The sequence below is a fragment of the Botrytis porri genome, assembly GCF_014898465.1.
Source record: "Botrytis porri strain MUCL 3234 chromosome Unknown BPOR_006, whole genome shotgun sequence".
NCBI lineage: Eukaryota > Fungi > Ascomycota > Leotiomycetes > Helotiales > Sclerotiniaceae > Botrytis > Botrytis porri.
This window is the reverse complement of record NW_024066080.1, coordinates 1,190,339-1,211,404: the sequence shown is the minus strand read 5'-3', so window position 1 is coordinate 1,211,404 and position 21,066 is coordinate 1,190,339. Positions and strand designations below refer to the sequence as shown.

General features: G+C 41.8%; 3 protein-coding genes across 3 annotated transcripts; 1 reads left to right on the top strand and 2 right to left on the bottom strand.

Moving 5' to 3' along the window:
• Positions 1-6,097: 6,097 nt before the first annotated feature.
• EAF01_004885 (uncharacterized protein) lies at positions 6,098-8,968 on the bottom strand (the record flags this gene model as incomplete). The annotated part of the gene is made up of 2 exons (XM_038913139.1): positions 6,098-8,148; positions 8,200-8,968. 2 exons carry the CDS (start codon positions 8,966-8,968, stop codon positions 6,098-6,100), a joined length of 2,820 nt encoding a protein of 939 aa, XP_038771225.1.
• Positions 8,969-10,656: 1,688 nt separating this feature from the next.
• EAF01_004884 (uncharacterized protein) lies at positions 10,657-11,553 on the bottom strand (the record flags this gene model as incomplete). The annotated part of the gene is made up of 5 exons (XM_038913138.1): positions 10,657-10,679; positions 10,738-10,834; positions 10,885-11,036; positions 11,103-11,282; positions 11,541-11,553. 5 exons carry the CDS (start codon positions 11,551-11,553, stop codon positions 10,657-10,659), a joined length of 465 nt encoding a protein of 154 aa, XP_038771224.1.
• A 3,178-nt stretch (positions 11,554-14,731) lies between these two features.
• Positions 14,732-20,191, top strand: EAF01_004883 (uncharacterized protein; the record flags this gene model as incomplete). Its single annotated transcript, XM_038913137.1, has 3 exons — positions 14,732-18,433; positions 18,485-19,186; positions 19,238-20,191. The coding sequence occupies 3 exons, from the start codon at positions 14,732-14,734 to the stop codon at positions 20,189-20,191; spliced, it is 5,358 nt and encodes a 1,785-aa protein (XP_038771223.1).
• Between the last annotated feature and the right edge of the window lie 875 nt (positions 20,192-21,066).

Below are 21,066 nucleotides of genomic sequence, written 5' to 3'. Positions count from 1 at the left end.
CCAGATTGATTCATTTTCGGGACTTCCTGTCTTATGGGCTTATTCTACATCTACCGTGTATTTCATCTTCAAGTTTCAGTGCGTTGGTAGTGGCAGTGAAGATTGGGATGTTTGGTTGGCCCAGAAATGTATCATTGCGCATTCAACGTCATGAATCAATTACAAAAACCAGAACTTCATGGTTATCTAGACTGCAGGTGGCTGCAGGTAGGCTCCAGATTATAAGTGGCACAATGTGCGTAAGATTCGATGAATCACCGACTTATACAATTCGCATCGTTTATCTCATTTCCCTGCGTTCTTACGAATTTCCGGAATAGCAAGGTCGGTTGTTGAACACAGAGTTTCAAACTAACTACTTGACTGCTAGATTTTTAGGATGTCATCCACTCGTTATTCATGCCATGTAGAACATGATTATCCAGACAATACCTCAGAATTGATATCCTCGGGAGTTAGTCTCAAAGGGAGAAAATCGAGCATAAGCTCATTGAAGGGTCTCCATTGAGGAATTATCTCTATCGCAAGCACATTACCACCCTTACTCAAATTCAAGAATACCAGTCCTGCTATCGTATTGAATGACTATGGGTTTACTCATTAAGGGGAAAATCTTCAAAAAAGCCTAGGAAACTCGGCTGTATTTTCAACCAATTGAATGTATCGCAATCCAGAAGGACAGAGATTCTTATACATACCAGATTGTAATTCCTTCAAATATACTCAGACAATATCACTATTTTTATGATATCAAGTGCCTCTACTTACTATACCTAGATCTATAATATCTTCTCTATTTGTATATACATAGAACAGCCCGGGTGATTGAGGAGGTTGATCCTGACGCGGATGAGCAGAGAAGTATGAGAGTAACTCATTTCTAACACTTGGAAAAATCTGATTATCATTACAAAATTGAGAGATGGGTCCATACATGTATATGATGATACTCAAACTTTCTCCAAGTACCTCATACTAGTATTCTGAATGCAAAAGTCTAATAATCTTGATGACAGCAATACTTTCAAGGCCTGAGAGTATTATATTTATACTCCAAAGTCCACGTGAGGTTAACCACCTCGCCTAAACTTACTCTACCAGTGAAGCTTTCCCTACCCCACCACTTGGTCATGACCCAACCACATATTTTCTGGCTCCCTTCCACTACACTTTACAGTATATATTCCATAAAAACCTCCGCTTCCCCATCAATTAACCAGGTCGCTTAGCTCAGTTGGTTAGAGCGTGGTGCTAATATCTACCGTTCATTCAGATAGGTTTGGCACGCCAAGGTCGGCGGTTCGAAACCGCCAGTGATCATTAACTTTTTGCCATTTCGTCGCACATCAAAAATCATTTGAAATGGTTGAATGATGAGGGGAATACGAAGGATTCGAGTTTTTGATAAGGGAGGGGGTGGAACGGGTGGTACGCCGATGTGGAAAACTAGTGGGGGAAGCGCCGCTTTTGTAGAATATGAGATTCGTGAGTGAGGATGAATATGATATCGAATAGTGAGTGGTATGGTAACAACTGACTGAAATTGAGAATTCGACTTTTTTTTCCCTACAAATTTGATATGATGATGTTACTATGCTATTGAGGTGAAATCTCCCTCTCTTTGATTCCTTACAACGTAATATTCTGATTTTGGAAGCAGACGATAGATTGATTATGCTATGAGCTGAGAAAGAAGAGAAGGAAAAATATTGAAGTTCAAAGCAGCACGGATTAATTGCGATGGCTGTACGAAGTAACAACATGAAGCTATATTAACTGGCAACATTGTGTTTTGATATAACATGAACCTCCATAACTGATATCCAAGTGAAACCTGTCAACGTACCATTTTCATAGTGATGGCGAGCAAGAAAACTTTCACTTGCATGCATCGGTATGAATTCTCCAGGCCCGTATGGATATTGGATGGATCTATCAACACTCTCCTTCGTCTAATTACATTCCGCAACTCCAAAAAATAAGACAAAGTCGATCGATAATGCAGATGGGGAGTACTTGATCCCTATCTATTTTCATTAGAGAATATAGACTCTATCTTGTAGATCTTATGTTTATGTTCTCCTACCAATCTCATGTGTATACACGTATTGGATGTTTTTGAAATATGCACAGTCTGGTTCTTTTGAGATGATGAGTTTTGATAGAATGAAATGAAATGAAATAAAAAAACGAATTCGGGCGGAATTTGATTGGATTGGATCTCTAGAAATGGAATGAATGATATGTAGAGATCTGGGATTCAACCAACAAATAATTGAGTCATCAGTATTGCGTATCACAAGTGTGTACTCCTACTTGTAATATTGTAGTTAATTCTCCTTCCTTTTTCTTTCTTTCTTGAGATTTGACGGGTTAAGGATGAAGTGATGTGAGGACATATGGCATTCAAACTTGAAGAAGTTATCTGTAGATGGAGTATATAAAAGATAGAGGTTGGAAATGAGAGGTAAAAGACGAAGAGATACTCAATCTCGCCTCCCCAGAAAAGTAGCCATCCAAACCTCTCTCTCTCTCTCTCTCTCTCTCTCCAAGTTCCAACAATAGAAATTACATATATCCCACACACAGAATGCCATTCCATTTTCGATTGTACACCACATCCAACACAATACAATTTAACAAGCTTGATACATTATTCTCTCGCACCGAGTTGATGTCAACCACCGCTTTGTATAGAAAACATATGAATTGTCTCTCTACTCTCATATATATAGCATATTGCCTGCCGGCTAGAGGTTGTCTTTCCTTCTTAAGTCTAAACGCGTTTCGACAAGCGAGCTCCGTCCCTTCAAAAGTCTCAAGGCGCGAATCCTAGAGTTTAGCATTCACATACGGTACACACCACTTGAAAGAATGAAAAGTAGAACCACCAAACCAACCAAATTCAAGATTCCCAAGATAATCAGTCTACCTCTACAGAGAGATAAATCCGAAGTTTCTACAACAACAAAACCAAGAAATAAGATCATCAAAATACGTAATTACACAAAAATCTCAGACTAGATACCCATCCATCCATCCATCCATCCCTCTCAACTCTCAACTCCCAAATCCTCTCCAGAATCCACATACTCCAAACTTTCCAGATAACGTAACTTGACTAGAAGTGGGTCATGTCATGATATAGGTCAAAATCACCCCCTCATTTCTTTATTTTACACGTTTATTCAACACACAATGGATCGAAAGTCATTAAATCGTAATGAATCGGAAGATAATATTCAAAAGGCTATAGAAAGTCTTAAAAATAAACAATTTATTTCAATTCGAAATGCTACTATTCATTTTAAGATTCTAAAATCAACCTTAATAAATCGAATAGCTGGACAACAATCACGCTCTCAATCTCACGAATCCTTTCAAAAACTTTCCAACGCGGAAGAGAAGACTCTAATACGATGGATCTCACGATTAACAGCTACTGGATACCCTACAACTCCTAGGTTGTTGAAAGAAATAGCCCAAGAAATTCTAAATCAATGTGTCATTTTCGCGTCACCTACCCCTCCATCCTTTCAATCAAATCATATAGATCAACAATGGATTTATAGGTTCTTAGATCGATATCTCAAACTTAAAGGAATCTATTCTTGTAAATTGGAATCTGCAAGATATAAAGAAGCCACATTTGAAACAATTTCAATATGGTTTTCAACATTTCAAGTACGAATCGAAGAACAACATTATAAACTCAAGAATATATATAATATAGATGAGATAGGATATACAATTGGAGAAACAGAATCAACATGTATAATCGTGAATTCTACTCTCAAATCGAATTGGAAGGTTACAACAGGAAAGCAAAAGTGGATAACTGTATTGGAATGTGTGAATGCAGATGGAGGCTCTTTGCCCCCTATGATCATTTTCAAGGTTTAAAATACCAACACTGTATAGATTCCAACTAACATTCCTCCAAATTGGTATTTCTCAACAAGTAATAGTGGGTGGACTTCTAATAGTTATGGCTTTGAATGAATATGTAAGGTTTTTGAGTCAGAATCTTGAAAAATATTAGGAGATTAGCTTCAATTATTGATTATAAATAATCATTTTAGTTATATTATAGAAAGTTTGATTGCTTTCTATATTAAGAAGAAAATTGATCTTTTTATTCTACCACCTCATTGCTTGCATCTAATTCAGCTATTGGATGTTGGAGTGTATAGACCGATGAAGCGATATCATGCCCAAAAGGTTGATTGATACTTTTGAGTAGGAATATAACAAATATAACAATCTGATTGGGTACAGCTTTTTCAAAAGATAAGAGAAAAAGGTCTTACTTGTCAAAATATCAAAAGCGGATAGAAAGAAGCAGATTTGAATCCATTTAGTCCTCATCAAGTTCTAAATAATCTTCCAACCCCGCTTTTACTATTACCTTCCACTCCAAATATACCAGCAAACCTAGAAGATCTAGATCTCTTTTTGCTTAATAACTCTCCCTTGAATGATATTGAGCTGCGACAAGCAAATAAGGTATTCAATTCAGTTTTATCTGCTAATAATCTGCCTACTTCTCCAGTACAGAGATATGCAAAGCGAATAACTCATCAGATTGAAAGCTTAAATGCTGAAAATACTATTCTTCGAAAGGAATTTCAAGAATATAAAGAGTTACTTGAAACATGGAAGAAATGAAAAAATGGAAAGAGAATAAAATTAAAAGGTGAATTTGTATTTAGTACTGAAGAAGTATTGAAAATTATCGAGGAGGTTGAACAGATATTCTTATCAAAACAACAACGTGGTAGACCATTCAAGTGTTAAATTGATTAGGTAGAAGGGGAAGTGGAAGAGGAAGAGGATAGTGATAGTTCAGTTGGATTAGTGATAATTGTAGATCACCCTGTAGCATGTAGGACAAGGTCAAATAGGAAAATATGATTTTTGTAACTCATATCATGACATGACCCACTTCTAGTTAAGTTACGTTATATTTATAACTAACCCATAACTCATAACCCATAACCCACCATCCACACTACAATATCTCAACCCAAACCCACTCTCAAACCAAAACCCAAACCCAACATCTCACACCCAAACCTCCATATCCAAACCCCGTCAAAGTTCAAATCATAACTATCTACCACTCACCACCCCAACCATCGAAGCTCCACTAGTCTCTCAGGATATATCTTCTTCCCTCTCCTCCCATCCCATCCCATCCATCAAATCAAACCAACATCCATCCTACAAACTCATGATCCTACCCACCACCCACCACCCACTATCCCACCAAGCCAAAACCAAAACCGCACACAAAGAGAATGCAATCTCAATCCGCGATATACTCTTCCGTCCCTCCACCCCCCCCAAAAATCAGTCACAAGATTATTTTCTCATCTCAGAGAATCCTCTCTAGTGATAGAAATAACATACCTAGCATAACACACTCGAGCTATTAAACTTACGCATGGGGGAAAACCCTCCAAAGACCAACCAACCAACCAACCATCCACCACACCAACGTCAACACTAAACGACATCAAGATCGAATTTTTCCACCATGTTCACAGTATCTATTCACATACACATACACAATACACACACCCACAAATCAATCTCTCAATTTCGCGAGTAAAAGAATTCATTGAATCTAGTCCCGTCCAGCCCAGCCCAGTCCAGTCCAAACCAATATAGTTAGGTACCGAGACCAAGGTCAAGACCCAGAGATACGTAGGTAGCTAGATAGGTATCAACACTCCCATGCCAGCCAACCACTTCCTTCCCCTCCCCATGCAGACCAACCAATCCATCCCCATTCATCGACCAAAATGACTTTTATAAATCCCATGCAAATGATCCATCCATTCATCCATCTACCGTGAGTCACAATGCAATGCTATGAAATGCCATGCCATGCCATACCATTCATCCATCTACCGTGAGTCACAATGCAATGCTATGAAATGCCATGCCATGCCATACCATGCAAGAATCAAGCTCGCAATACATTCTCAAGAATTATCAAGAAGCGGCAATAAAACGAGCCGAGGAAAAGTAAGAGAAATTCATGATGTTTAGTAGTTGATTATTGGCCTGCCTTCATCTCCCATCCACAAATTTAATCTTCATAAGCATCACCATACTCCCACATACCCTGGCGATTTTGTCTAGCCTCAGTTTGACTTTGAGTCAAACTCTTAATAACATCCGCAAATCCCTTCTCCCAACCCTTCAACTTAGTTGGAACCATGCTAAGACCCATAGCTACGATATCATTATTGATGCTATCGTTCAAATTTTGACTCTTAGCATCGAACAATGTGACATACAAAGTTCCATCTGGAGCTGTGTAATCCACATTTGCGACAAGTTCCCTGTCGGCGGTGTTGTTGGTAATATATCTGATTGCCTCATTCATATAATCCTTGTCCGTAGGGAATTGAAGAAGAGTCAAAATAGCATCAACGGCTTGTGCGCGAAGCTTTTGCGTTGAGAATTGTGGTTGTGAAAGTGGTCGGAGACGAGACCAAGGAATCTTCTCGCTGTTACCATAATCGATATAAACGACTTCTGCTTCCTTAGCAGTACGATCATTGGAGCGTATGCGACCACGATACCATTGACCATCCTCAGAGAACTTGGCTGCAACGTAATCGCCAGCCTTTGGTGGACCGGGGAGACCAGTTGAGTTGGATGGGTTCAAGTGGAAAGACTTGAATTGAGTCATCATAGTCTCAAGAGCCGAGGTGCCAGTACCAATGATTTGTAGTTTTAACTTTCCATCCTCATTAATCTGGGTGACAATGACATCTCTGTAATCCTTTTCTCTCTTGATTTGAGTGGCTTCATCATCATTGGCAGGCTGGTATTCTTCTTCTTCCACATCCAAAGATGGATCCCAATCAGCCCAAAGACCTTTCCGAGCATCCTTTGCACGCTTCTCAGCTGCTAATAATTCCTTTGAGTTTCCGGATTGTTCGGCAGTGTGTTGGTGAACAGTTGCATAACCTTCCTCAACCAGGATTTTACCAAAGCTCTCCTTATTGATGTAAAGTTCACCAATGAAGCCACCAACCTTATCGGTATTATATACATCGATTTCAACATCACGTTGTGATAATCTTCGTGTAGCTAAATCGTGTGCTTCTTTACCAAATGGTTCGCTCTTATCGGTTGGATTTCTAGCGGATTTGGGAGCTCGAATACCAGCAAGAACAAAGTTGAGTTTAATGCCTTCTCGAGGCACGAGTACAACAAAGCGGCCGCCTCCTTTGACAAAGTCAACAATGGCTGGAATTCTCTTTTGTCGTTGCAACGATCCAACATGGAGCTTAGCCTTTTGGACAGTCTCAGATGCATCGGCATATTGCTTTGCCTTTGCAGCCTTTCCAGACCACATTCCTTTCTTTTCTTCCTTGGCTTTCTCTTGTGCAGCCAATAAATCGTCATAGTTAGGAGCTCGGTCGGTGTCATCTCTTCGATGACGGATTACGGAAGCCCAACCTTCTTGAACCAATTGCAATCCAATGTTTTTATCATTCAAAGTAACGGTCGCAACTTCCTTGGCGTCATAATCTTCGGTGCCTGGTCTTGATCCATCGATGCTAATCCGGACATGTTTGCCAATCAGGCGTTTTCGGAGGAATTCCTTAGCTTCGTCTCTAAAAGGTGCTTCAGATGACTCAGTAGGTCTAGGTCCACGAATACTACTAATGTTTATGCGCTTCTCAACACCTGCCTTGTTCTGGACAAAAATTTGATCGGCGCTGAAAATCTTAGTAACAGTTGCTTCGAGGCTTCCACCTGCACCATTGTTCTTTACAACATGGTCCTTGAACAGACCGAGTTTAGCATGTTGTGCACGCTTTTCAGCCTCACGTAATGTCGCCATATCTGAGCCAAGGAGTGTTGAATGGAAATCGGTGCATCGTGCAAGTCCAGCTTCGAGGATAAATTTTGCAATAGTTCCCTTGGGATGGATGACTGAAGCAATGAGTTGATTTTGTGGGCTAAGTCCGAGAATATGTATTTTAACATTTCTTTGCAATAATCTCTCCTCGACGAAACGTCGTGCTTCGTTTCCAAATGGTTCCGCAGGAGCTGTTTGTCCATTCGATGGGTTGACTCGCTCAGTAGCTGGTGCGCGAATACCAGCAACCAATGTCATGACTATTTTACTGTCAGCTTTTCATTCTACACACATGAATCTCCTTGACCGACCTTGAATATGCTGTGTAGGAGTAACAATCAAACGCGCAAGCATTCGATCACCACTCAATATACGTTCGACCAAACCATCCACTGTTTTTCCCTTCCATGTATCTAGGAAAGACTCTGGGTTGCCCATGTCATGCTGGACCTCAATGCGTCCACCATTCTCTTGCCATAGACCCTTGTCTTCACTGCGTGCAGTAGCTTCGTACAAACGTAAGGCGTCGAGTTGTTGAAGGGCCGATTCCGAGTCTTCCTTTCGGCCAGCATCTTCTCTCAATTTGAGCCAACCTTCCTTTATCATTTCTTCGGGTAGTTTGGTTCCATCATTCAGGAAAACAAGTCCATATTCGCGCTTAGTATTTGGAATTTGGTACAATACTTGGAATTGCACAACCTTGCCCACTACTAATCTTCGTAAGGCATCGCGGGACTGAAATGCAAACGGTTCGTCACCTTCCTTTCGCAGATGCGGTGAAGTGCAATAAGCTAAGGACAAAATGCGCTCGAGATCAGGATTCTCAACTGAGCTAAGTACAAGACTGTCGCCGCTCAAGACGGATTTAACTTTTGCTTGGTTGAGAACCATTTTGCTGTAATCGGATGGAGGTACGTTGGCAAGTCGTTTCTTTCCGAGTGGTGGAATTCGGGGACTAGGAAATGGTTCAGGTAGGTTAGCAGATTCCAGAGAAGCTTTTGATGTCGATGAGCTGCTAGAAGATTTGCGATCATTAGAAATGCCTGCCGCAGAGCCGATCTTGAATGTCTTGACACCCATCTTGATTATAATCAAAGATTCAACAATAGTGTGGGTATAGGTATAGGTATAGGTATAGGTATAGGTATGAGTATGCGTGTAGGTGTAGTTGTCAATTTATCGAATTCGAGTAAAACAGAGTCGTTTGTCTCTGCGATTTGAGATGCAGATACTAGGTAGGTTTAAGTAGTCTAGGTTTTGCGGTATGATATTGAATCTCGTCAAAGCAGTACCGTAGAATGTCTTCGTTTATATGTGTTCGAGATACAATCTGCTGGGTGCCGTATGAAATGTGGAATGAATGAAAGTGAATCTCGAAATAGGATGTGCGAAATCGAAATTGGAAATTAGACTTTCCAAATCCGGGCTGTGATATTTTTAAAAGGTGAAGCTCCTTCTTTGATTTGTGGTTGACTGTCGAATGAATTGATCATAGTGATCATCGACAAATTGAAGCTAGCTTTGGGAGAGTGTTGACTAGTCATCAATTTCCCCCTTCTCATGAATTCACTTCTCTCGTCCAATGAATCTCCTCCCGATTTCTGAATTCCAATTCGTTCATTCATACCTAGGTAGGTGGCCTGCTTACAACCTCCATTCAAGTGGTGTAGAATGCGGATTGCGGCAGGCAATTCTTGTATACACATGCGGTGAGGGTGAGGGTGTGAGGGTGAGGATGAGGGGAAGGAGGAAAAGGGAATATTGTACAACTTACATAAAGAATCAAGTAAAATGCAATAGATAGTAAAAATATGCAGAATACGATTTTGTATTCAATGAGCAAAAGAATCGACTTTATCAGGTATTCGAATTCTCTTTAAATAGTCAATCAGATGGTAAAATGATGAAGATGGAAAGAGGTCAAGTGTTCTCTTGGAGCTCCATCATCCATTTATTAGATGAGGCTACATTTTATATAATTCCATTACTGTAAGGTCCCATTGAACCCTTGATGTGGGGTGAGCATCTTGCATCGATCATTGGTTCACGAAGCGAAGATGTAAGATTATTTCAATGGAGCTTTAATCCTTGTTGTGCGGAGATCATGTTTGAAATGTATGTATGGTCAACCTTCAGCCAGCTGAGAGGTAGGTATATGTAACGTATACTGTCGTGGGTGATAGGTAGGTGAGAACTCTGTTATAATGTAATGTGATGCAGCTGAAGTGAAGATTGAGAAAGATATTAACTTCAACCCTCGAGTACTTAAATAGTAGTTGTAATAAGCAAACCTCAATGGTGGGATAGCGGGTTAACGGGAGCTTAACTACAAGTAGGCAGGTATATATAAATCCATGGACCCTACGTGAGCGAGGGGCAAAAACATGAGCTTCGGTCACCAGGACAAAATGATGCAATATCGTACTATGTATAAGTTATTGAGATGATAATTGCTGGATCTTTGCAAGGCAAGCTTCAGTGTGCTATACTCGAGGAGTAGTTTGTAAAAAATCATATATAGCAGTATGTAACATTCGGATCAAGCTTAGAATACAATTCTTGACCTCGTAGCAGAGATGAACATAACATCTTTCTATCCAGTTCAATAATTCATACATGATAAGTTGATCAAAATCATTGGAGTAAAATGATTGTTTTTCTATTGAACCTATACACAGCAGGCAAACTAAGCTAAACTATTCATACCCCTTTTCCATTTTCATCAGAACATTTCATTTCGTTTCATACCATTTTGTATGCTACACCAATTATGCAGCAATACCGATAACACCTATGAGAATGTTAGTAGCATGTCCAATACCTGCATCTTCAGTGAAGGAATAACATACCGCAAGCTGGTCTGGTTCCAGCGTTACCAGTCTTCTTGGACTCTTCGTTCTCTCCCTTACCGAGATCATCGGTTCCGGAGTGGACAACAACGGTACGCTGATAGGGCAGTCAGTACTTGTATATCAAAGGTGCTAGAGATTACATACGCCAATGACACTCAATGGACCAATCAACTTAATGTGACTGTCTTGAACGGACCCAGTAGCATTTCCTTGGGCATCAGTCTTGAAGTTTCCAAGGTCACCTACATGGCGAACCTCATCGGTAGGAGCACCGTGGGTCTGACCGTGTGGGTTGACTAACATATCGAATCAGCCTCATGTTCCATTATGTGGATATTCCATCCAAAGCTCGAGAATCGTACAATGAGGGCCGGCAGATGTGCAGCCGTTGGTGTTGTCACCGAATTGATGAACGTGCATGCCACGCTCAGCATTGGCATCATTTCCGGTGATGTTCCATGTGATGGTAGTGGGGGAGTTCTCTTCGGATTGCTCGAAGGTAACGGTACCGGAGACCTTGGAGTCACCTCGGACGGTAGCAACTGAAATAGAGAGAACCAGGATCAGTATATATTTTCATGCCATATTTAAGACGGTGAAACAACAAAAGATAAGAAGGAATGCAAGAGATGAGAAATAATGTAGATTAGATGCTTGATTGGAGATAGTTTACCCATCCGGGTATCCCATTGACAGAGGAAATGTGCTCAAAAGCCCTCTAGCTGACCCCGCCATTGGTTACAGCATTAAATATGTGGGGTAGTAACGGCAGGAATCAAACTTATAGATATAGAACTTACCTGCTTTAACCATTTTGATGGATTATGCTATGAAAGTTGTTGATGTGGGAGTTTGGGAGGTTCTAAATGAGAATTTGGAAGTTGTTGTCGACAGCAAGAGACGGTAGAAGAGGAAAGAAAGAGGGGTGGGAACTCATTGGAAGCTTTGAACATTCCATACCGAAAGTGGGGTTTGTTTGGTCAATGGCAATTCATCTGCACGATTATCAGTTCAATCATCTCTATTTCCGAACACCGGACGAATCCTTTTGTTGGTGAGGAGTGAGATTACATAATCATCCACAGTTGTCAATTACTGACATCGATGGCAGGCCAACAATAACTTCATGAATACCAGTGGAGTACAGTACGTACTTAATATTAATAACATGTAAATGCTCAGAGTACAATTAACATCGATGTTGTATGTTTGAAATCTCTCGAAGAATGAGATATTCAGCGTCCAAAACTCTATGGCTGGCACAACGAGCCTTGAATATTTCAGTCCAATGCTTTGGTACTCCTTCTCAAAGTGTCGCTCTTCGAAGTCTTCCCCATCGTCACCAAGCTCATAGTCGGTCTCATCAGTATAAGCACTCTATTCGTCCGCCCATCACTACTTCTTGATGAGAAGCCGATAAAATCAAGAATGCCCGGATTTGCTGATATCGAGAACCAGAGGACACAACTCTCCCGGCAATTGTCTTCCTTGTTGGGTTTCTACCAGCCACCGGTATTGCAATCGTCAACAGCTTCGACACCGCAACGTTTCTGAGTGAAGATTCCCGCAGCCGCATAAGCATACACCGCAAACCATACTATGGACAGCAGAGATATTTGCTGCCGCCGCACTCACTATGATTCCCATGCTCTCCTTCCGTACGGAGAAGCCTGAGGATACCCTTGCCCATTTCAGCCACCGTTTCAAATAATTTCCCATTCATACGACTCCATGCCACTGGCAATCATCAGTACCATAATATGGTAATCACGATAACTTGTCTTCTTTATTGCCACGGCAAATCAGAGTGGTAAGTGCGTATTGACTTAATGTGCAGAACGCAGTGCCTCCTTACCCCTGAATTTCAAGCGCCAGTGCTTTTGTTGTAAGGTTCGCAATTCTCGTAATCAATTGGGTTATTTACGCCAAGACACATGACACAGTAGTCTTCCTGAGACTGCCTTTGTCAGTGAAGGTTCCGCGATCATATAAAAGTCAACGCTGTCAGTTCATAGGAGGATATCAAATAAGGGTTTCGGGAAAGCAAAACGACTGAAAGGTTTTCTGATCCTCATTCTGCCCAAACCTCCACATAGGGCTAAGAAAGAGCTGTTTGGAAAAGATTCTTACCAAAAGAATTACTTGGCGAAGTTGGCTGCCAGAGCCCACAGATATCTAAAAATCTGACCATGCGCTGGCTAATTGTGAATCAGTGGTGACACGTGTAGGGATAATTCATAGACATGGCTGTATTATTAAACTGATGAAATGATGAACTGTAGAAGAAATTGGAATGCCAACAGATGTGAGGATAGAATCAAGCAAGCCGTCTTTGTATACTGATACACATGTGATTCAAACTTTTCTCTGTCCGCCGAAATCTGAACCCATACTCAAGTTTGATGTTACTGTCTTCTCTTTCATCACATGGGATCCACGTGGAGTGTGACTCTAAGGAGTTCGGGATGGAGAACTACTGGAAACCCTCAACCTTTCTAAAACCTCTTTTGGTACAAGATTGACGATCAATATTTGATATCATTGATCCTGTGCTTCATCCTCACCTAAAGGCTTCGGATTGGGGACCCGATCACACTTTCAAGAACAACCTTACTTCAGACGATTGATGATGGACATGATGGACATGATGGACAGAAGTAGGTATGCTATCACAGAAAATCCAACATCAGATCCTTGAAACACGTATCTGCATTTTTGTGCCGTCGTTGATTGAAGTCAGCCACACACACACCCACACACACACAGCCCTACCATGAGGTTTAACTCATTCTTTTTCCTTTCTTTTTGCTGTGCCATCCATCATTGATGTAATGTATCATCCCTAGATGGTAATGTGTGAGCAGGGCGAAGTCTTTTGAAGTAGCAACACTAAAGAATTGACGATGGATGAATGAATAGCAAAGAGATTGATTGACAATATTGACCTTCCACCATTTGAATGGTAGAAGGGCTGAGATGTTTAGAGGTATGCATGTACGTATGTATCCATGTATGAATGAAAGATTGAAGGAACAAATGAATACCGAACTGATAAGCTTATTATTGCTGCTTGACGCGTACAAAGTACTCTACCCCCCATTGATCAATAACTAAGAAAGGTCTAGATATAGAATTTAATCTTACAATGATTTACTAGATCTCATTATTATAATTACATCTGGGCGTAAATAACCTTTTTAAAAGTGGTGGTCAATCAAACCAATCAACATGCGAGAGCTTGCGACGACAACTCAGCTGCTCCAGAACATCTTAGAGTACAATGTAATAATAATAGTAATAATAATAATGAATATTACCTACCTAAGATAAAGACCAAAATCAAAATCAAAAATCATCTACAACCTCACAGACAACAAGCACATAGAACCACATACCTCCCTTTGAATAGGACAAAAGATACAAGGCTATACCATCTTCTACTTGACTCACTTATTACTTACTCAGTCACTCGCTTTCATTCAAATAACTGCTACATATATCTTATTAATCTTTTTGGAAAACTTTGCTTATTATCACAACATTCCCTCCCCCGGCAGAAAAATCTAAAGGATCAATTGTTAGTCCCCAGTCGAGATTGCACTGCTTTGATACGGAGACTCCGAATACCCGCATTGAAATCTCCCACATTGTCGCAAAACCTGGGCAAGCAAGCATTTTTACACGACACTGCGCATAAGCTCAGCATTGAGACGACGACGTTTTTTGATTCTCTGGAAAACTTGACACTCACTGAGGGGGGGTCTATTAAAATCGACCGATTATCTATCTTCCCCCTAAGCACGATCTCCCCAACGAGCAGCAAATGGGAATCAGCTCGACTTTCTAATCGCGCAGAGCAAGCCAGATGCTCAGAGACTAAGATACCATCATAATAACTTGGCTGGTCGATTCGCAGATTCCGAGATTTGTCACTGCACATACGAATTCATTAGGAACGTGAGCTCTTGCGCAGGTTCGTACTATCACAATCATGTCCTTCCACGCAAATGGTGGGCGTCGCTACGGACATGTACCTCCAGCACAATACGGTGCACCAACAGGTCAGCCCTCGAATAACTCGAGTCAAGGCTTGCATAGGCAGTCTAGTTTTGACCATGGAGATGATGCTGCATTTTTTGACCCGGGTGATAGCGGATACCAACCTGCCCCGCCATCATCGGCGAGGGCTTCAATGCCATCAGAAGAATTATACATGCCAAATAACTCAATGAGCCCACAATCGCCTGGCAGATCGTCATTTAGAACACCTGGTAGTCCCGCTTTGTCGGGATATCAACATCAATATCAACCTATGAATGGATCTCAATCCCCCTCACTTCCCCAGCAGCCTGCATATAACCCTCAGAACTTTGCCAGGTCTCAGTCGCACTCGCAGCCTTCACAATATCGCCCGCAGCCCTCATATAGCCCGAGTCTTTCTAGTCAACACCAATACTCAAATTCTACATCTTCCAATCATCAACCGTATAATCCTGCAGCTTATCAGCCATCGCAATATCCCACACGCGCTTCGTCTACTGCCTCTGCGTACAACAATTACAACAACTCCTATGCGCAAACTCCTACCTCTACATCGGCATCCTATTGGTCATACAATTCATCATCATCATCGCCTCCAGCTCGCGCAAGTGCTATATATGAAAGTTACATGGATTCGCCACCTTTGAGGAGTCCAAGCTATGCTCCTCACTCGGCTCCTTTACCCCCAAGGCAGGCTTCATATAATCCACCGTCTTCTACAACTCCATACCCAACTAACGGGGACAGTTTTGCTGAAGAGGATTATGATTACAGGAGAACTACACAAATGCCCGCGTACCCGAATTTCCCCGGTGGTGTTCTGCGAGAGAATTCGATTGACTCCATACCTCAAGAAATTCCTCCCATTCCTCCACCCAAACGTTCTTCGACAAATTCCTCAAATGCCCCCATGATACCCATGCCTGCCTCTCCTGGAACCACACTACAGAGACACCCAACGCAAAGACCCTTACCTAGTGCACCAATGGAACAAGGTACCGGAGATGAAGACGATTGGGGTTTAGGAATACAAGGTAAGACAGATGAAGAACTTGCCCAAGAACAAATCTTTGCGGATATTGGAGATGCCCTTGGAACTTCCCACCGGAATGGAAACCTTCTGGATGGTGAATTACATCGATATGACTCAAGAGCAACTACTGTTCATTCTGGTGCTGGTGTTGACCGTTTTCCATCTACAGCTTCTACATTACATACCGAGGGAACTTCTTACGATGATTACGGAGATGACGAAAGCGATTTGGAAGCAGCTGCCGGCCTCGAAGCTATGCGCATTGCCGAAGAACAAGAATCCCATGGACTAGGTTCGGGGGGCTTAAGTTTTGGTGGGCCATACGAAGGACAACCGGCTTATTACGAGGAACAATCATCACATCAAACTCAGTTACCTCAAGGGGAAAGTAGTGATAGTGATTACAAAGGTATGGACCTAGGTCTCGCTGGCGGTGGCTACGACGCACATATGTCTTATGGAGATGATTTTGCCGGTATGAGTACAGAGCATAGCAGTGAGATGGGAGATCAAAGTCGGCCATTGCCGACACCGAACCAACTTAGTCGTTCTGATAGTCGCGCTCAAAGGGGTGGTTTGGGAGGAATGGCTGACTATTCTATGCCCGGCGAGGGCGAACTTCATCCTTTCCCTGCTTTTGAGGAAGCCAGGGTTGATAATTACGGTACAGGCGGTCTAGAAAGGCCAACTTCTCATGCTCACCGGTTGAGCTTTGATGAAGGTGATGAGAACTCAATGCAATCTCGAATTTTAGATTCTCGGCAAAGTGGTAGGTCTGGGAGTGATAGCCCCCCGAGAGATGAAATTCCAGATATGTTTTACCATCCCGGGATGACTCCAGGAGCTTACCAACGGCCTCTTCCCGCAGTTCCTCCAATGTCCGAGAATAGGACACCGCAATTACTACCAGCTGGCTCTTACCGCAATTCGCATGGTTATTCACACTCCTACTCTTCCAGTGTTGACAGCGCGAGGCCATATCCTCCTAGTGGACCGGAAGCATACCCACAAAATACACTTCAGCCTGCCCTTCAATATGTTCCTAGATCATCATCTCTTCATAGTCACAGCAATACTGCACAAACAATACCTCCCGTTCGCTCGAAAACGGATGCCGAGGAGCGTCAAGCCAGAGCGAAGGGCAACAGACAATCTATGCTTCGCTCGGCTGCAGGACTAGATGGCTATGATGCATCCACTCCAGCGTCTTTAGGGTCGCTTGATCTACCCGCCTTGCCAGCCGGCCGTCGTAAGAAGTTTTCACCTGGAAGGTTATCAACAGCCGAATTCCGCAGGTGTGCGGAGCCATGGGCTTTGAGCGGAATTGCAGATTGGATACGAGAGATGGCTGGCGGGGAGACGGGAGAAGGCGAATCAGATCTCCGAGTGAAGACTATCGAAGATGGCCTTATAGCTCTGTTTACCCACATGGTACCAACCATGAACACGGCTGATGCAGAAACCCTTAGTGAGAAAGTCGTGAAGTCTATGTTCGATGCTGGGATTTTGGTGAAAGATGAAGAATGGGTCAAATTTGGTCAAGGGGAAGTATCCGGTGTATTATGGCAATTGACAGGATCAGGATGCTATGCGCCAAAGGTTCATGAACATGAAATCGAAGGACGATGTTACTCACATCATTGTACTCGCACACTGAAGAAGATCAACTTACAGTCCCAAACTCTGGAACCATCTAGAAAGTCCGAGGACTGGATAACTTTCTTTAAACTAACAAAGGAAATCCTTGGGGGCGTAACCAAGAAAGAGATTGAGTTGCAGAATAACCTTCATGAGATAGTCATGTCGGAGGATATCTACATGGATCAGATTAATGTGTTACGCATATTATATCGAGACAATCTTGCCTCGTGGCAACCTCCCATTATCGCAAAAACGAAGATCACGAAATTTGTTGCTTCAGTTTTCGGGAAAGTCGAAGCCATTAAAGATGTCAATGAAAACCATCTACTTGCACAATTAAAGTATAGACAAAAAGAGCAAGGGCCTTGGGTGACAGGCTTCAGCGACATTTTCAGAGAATGGATAAGGAAGGCCAAGTCTGCATATATCGAATATGCTGCTGGGTTCCCATACGCCACTTATCTTGTTCGAAGAGAAGCAGACAGAAACATTCTCTTCCGCCAATTTCTAGACCAAGCTCGAGACAACAAGCTCTCCGGTCGTCTAGACTGGAACACATATTTAAAAGCCCCAATCACAAGGTTGCAGCGCTATGGTCTCCTCCTTGGCACTGTTCTCAAAAACATGACTAAAGATAGCGACGAGAAAGCAACTCTAGCGATAGCCATTGAAGAAATCAAAGCAGTCACCCTAGAGTGTGATGCTAAGGTTGAGGAACAGAGTAGAAAAGTTGATATGATTGAGCTCCAGTCGAAGCTGTATCTTCGCCCTGGCATGGAGCGTGTTGAGCTTAACCTGGATCATCTAGGCCGTGAGCTCCTCCATAGAGGAGATTTACAGCGCGCAGGTAATAATCGATTCACCTGGTTGGAAACTCATGCTATCCTCTTTGATCATTACTTTGTTTTGGCCAAGAGTGTTATTCAACGAGATGCGAATGGTCTGCGGAAGAAGGAAGTTTATGATGTATCAAAACTTGTGAGTGTTGACTAAACTCCAGTCACGTGATATTGCTGACATGTATTCTAGCCCATTCCCATGCAGCTTTTAGTTCTCGAGAGCAGTGACGACGATCCAGTGCAGAAATCCGCTGTGAAAGGTATTGGAGCCGTCACGACAACTGTCGCCAAGACTGCCCCAGCAAATGCTGCTGAAGCAAGGTTAATGCGTACTGCCACGAACGCTACTACTGGCCTTGAGCGAATGCAAACATTAGAGCATACGAACTCTAACAATTCAGTCCCAACCACAGCTTCTGTGACAAGACTTAATTCGAATAATTTGAATGATAACGATGCAAAGGTCATGTATCCATTCCGTATCAAGCATCTGGGCAAAGCCGAGGTTTATACTCTATATGCTCCATCGGCCACAAACCGAGACAAGTGGTGTGATAAAATTATTGAAGCAAAAACACGTTATGCAGCGGCTCTTTTTGCACAAAACGCTGAGCCTTTCCGTCTCAAAGTTGTTGCTGATAGTGCTTTTGCTTATGACAACTCCACGATCTATCAGCAAAGAGCTCTAATTTCAATTTCTGGTACACCACTAGATAGAGCTGTCAGGGATATGGAACACAGTTATGGATCAAAACCTCGACCGTCTCCGGTATGCAGAGCTCAGGTAAATTGCGCGGTGTCGTTTATGTCATATGGGAAACTTTTGATTGCCATTGGAACAGATTATGGGGTCTATATCTCTGAGGCATCGAATCCTCGAGGATGGTCAAGAGTAAGCACAACATGATACCAATTCCAAGAAACGTCAAGCTAATTCTGATAGACTATTCAAATGCCCAAAGTTACACAAATCGCCATTCTTGAAGATTTCTCGCTGTGCATTATCATTGCCGACAAATCTCTTGTTGCATATCATCTCGATGTAATCATTCCTGCTTCGAACTTTCCTGGGACAAACACAGATTCATCCCGACGAGCACCTCAAAAGCTCTCAGGCGCTCGCGACGTATCATTCTTCGCTACAGCTCGTATGAAAGAAAGAACCCTAGTCTTCTACAAGAAAAAGGAGAGTCTTCACTCCGTCTTCAAAGTCCTTGAGCCAGTTGTTCAAAAATCCTCAGAGAAAAAGTCTCGTCTTTTTGGTAAACGTTTCGGTGGCAATACCGAGTTTTTCCGTGAATTCGACGAATTTTATATTCCAACCGAATGTTTCACCATAAATCTCTTCCAATCTTACATTGCCATCTCGACTCAAAAAGGATTTGAACTCTTGACTCTCGACAAAAAAGTACCAATGAGTATCCCAGATACCAAAAATCAAAATATTGCATCCATAGCCGCTCGACTCCAAGGTCAAAGACCTCTAGGTATGTTCAGGCTTTCTGATGCTGAATTCCTTCTATGTTATGCGGAATGTGGTGTCTATGTCGATAAACATGGCGAAGTATCTCGATCCGTCATAATGGAATTCGTAGGAAGAGCTAAAACGGCAGCTATGTATGGTGCATATTTAGTACTCTTCGATAGCGATTTTGTCGAAGTGAGAAATGCAGAGAATGGTAGATTGAGACAGGTTATTGCTGGTAGTGATGTAAGATGTCTTGATGCGGGTACAAACCCTCAGGGAGCGGGAGCAAATTCTATGGCTACTATGAATCCGATGGGTGGCGCGGGAGGGGCTATGAATAGGACGTTGAAGTTGGCAATGGCACATCCGGAAATTGTGGGGAACCAGATAGTGCTGGAGATGGTGCTTAATGAGGGGCATATGGAATAGGTGACAAGGGTGTGAGCTAGTGTATAAGCCTGCGAACGAATGGAGAGGTTGGCTCGGGGATTAAGGAATGGGTAGGAGAAGACCAAACCCTGATCGTTAATGATATAAATGAATGGTTGGGCAGGCGAGTCTTGACTCTGACTACTGGACAAAAGGAGATGGGTCTAATAGGAGGGAAGGGATAGATGGCACGGGGGGGGGGGGAGGAAAGTTTTTTATGTGCATATAATACCATACCACCAGTTGTAGCTGCCGTTTTTCTAGAAATTATCGATCGATTGATGATGAGATTTATCCTAGATTCTGCTTTTATGTTTTAATACTCTTTACTGTATTTGTTTTCATCTCTTTGGATCTAAAATCCCGGGGATAGATAGCCTTGAAAGTCTGAGGATGATATCACAAGACGTAGTACCATCTGAAAATAAACTCATCTTTTCGGATAAATTCTGGTAAATAGATAAAGAGTAGTGTACATCCATTCTGCTCGTGTAGTTGAGGTTGAGTAAGTAGTATGTAACAAGATCAATGAATAGATATAACGTGGTTCATTAGCATATAGGTTATATCATTTTGTAGGCTACTTTAAAATGTACTGAAATCGAGCTTTTTTTTGGATAATCAAATTTTGAAAACTAATCATTATTTTTTGAAAAATGATTCAAAATTATATTAAATAATATTTCAATATAAGCTTTTTAAAGGGTTGTTCTTTATATATATATTTTCTTTTCTTAATAAAAAGTAGATTTTGTTATGATTTTTGTTGTGATAAAAAAAACACTATTTTTTTAGTGAATAATTACTTACTAAATAAAATCAAGTTTTTGAAATATTTTAAAAATCCGTTTTCTAAAATTGAAATGACTGAATTA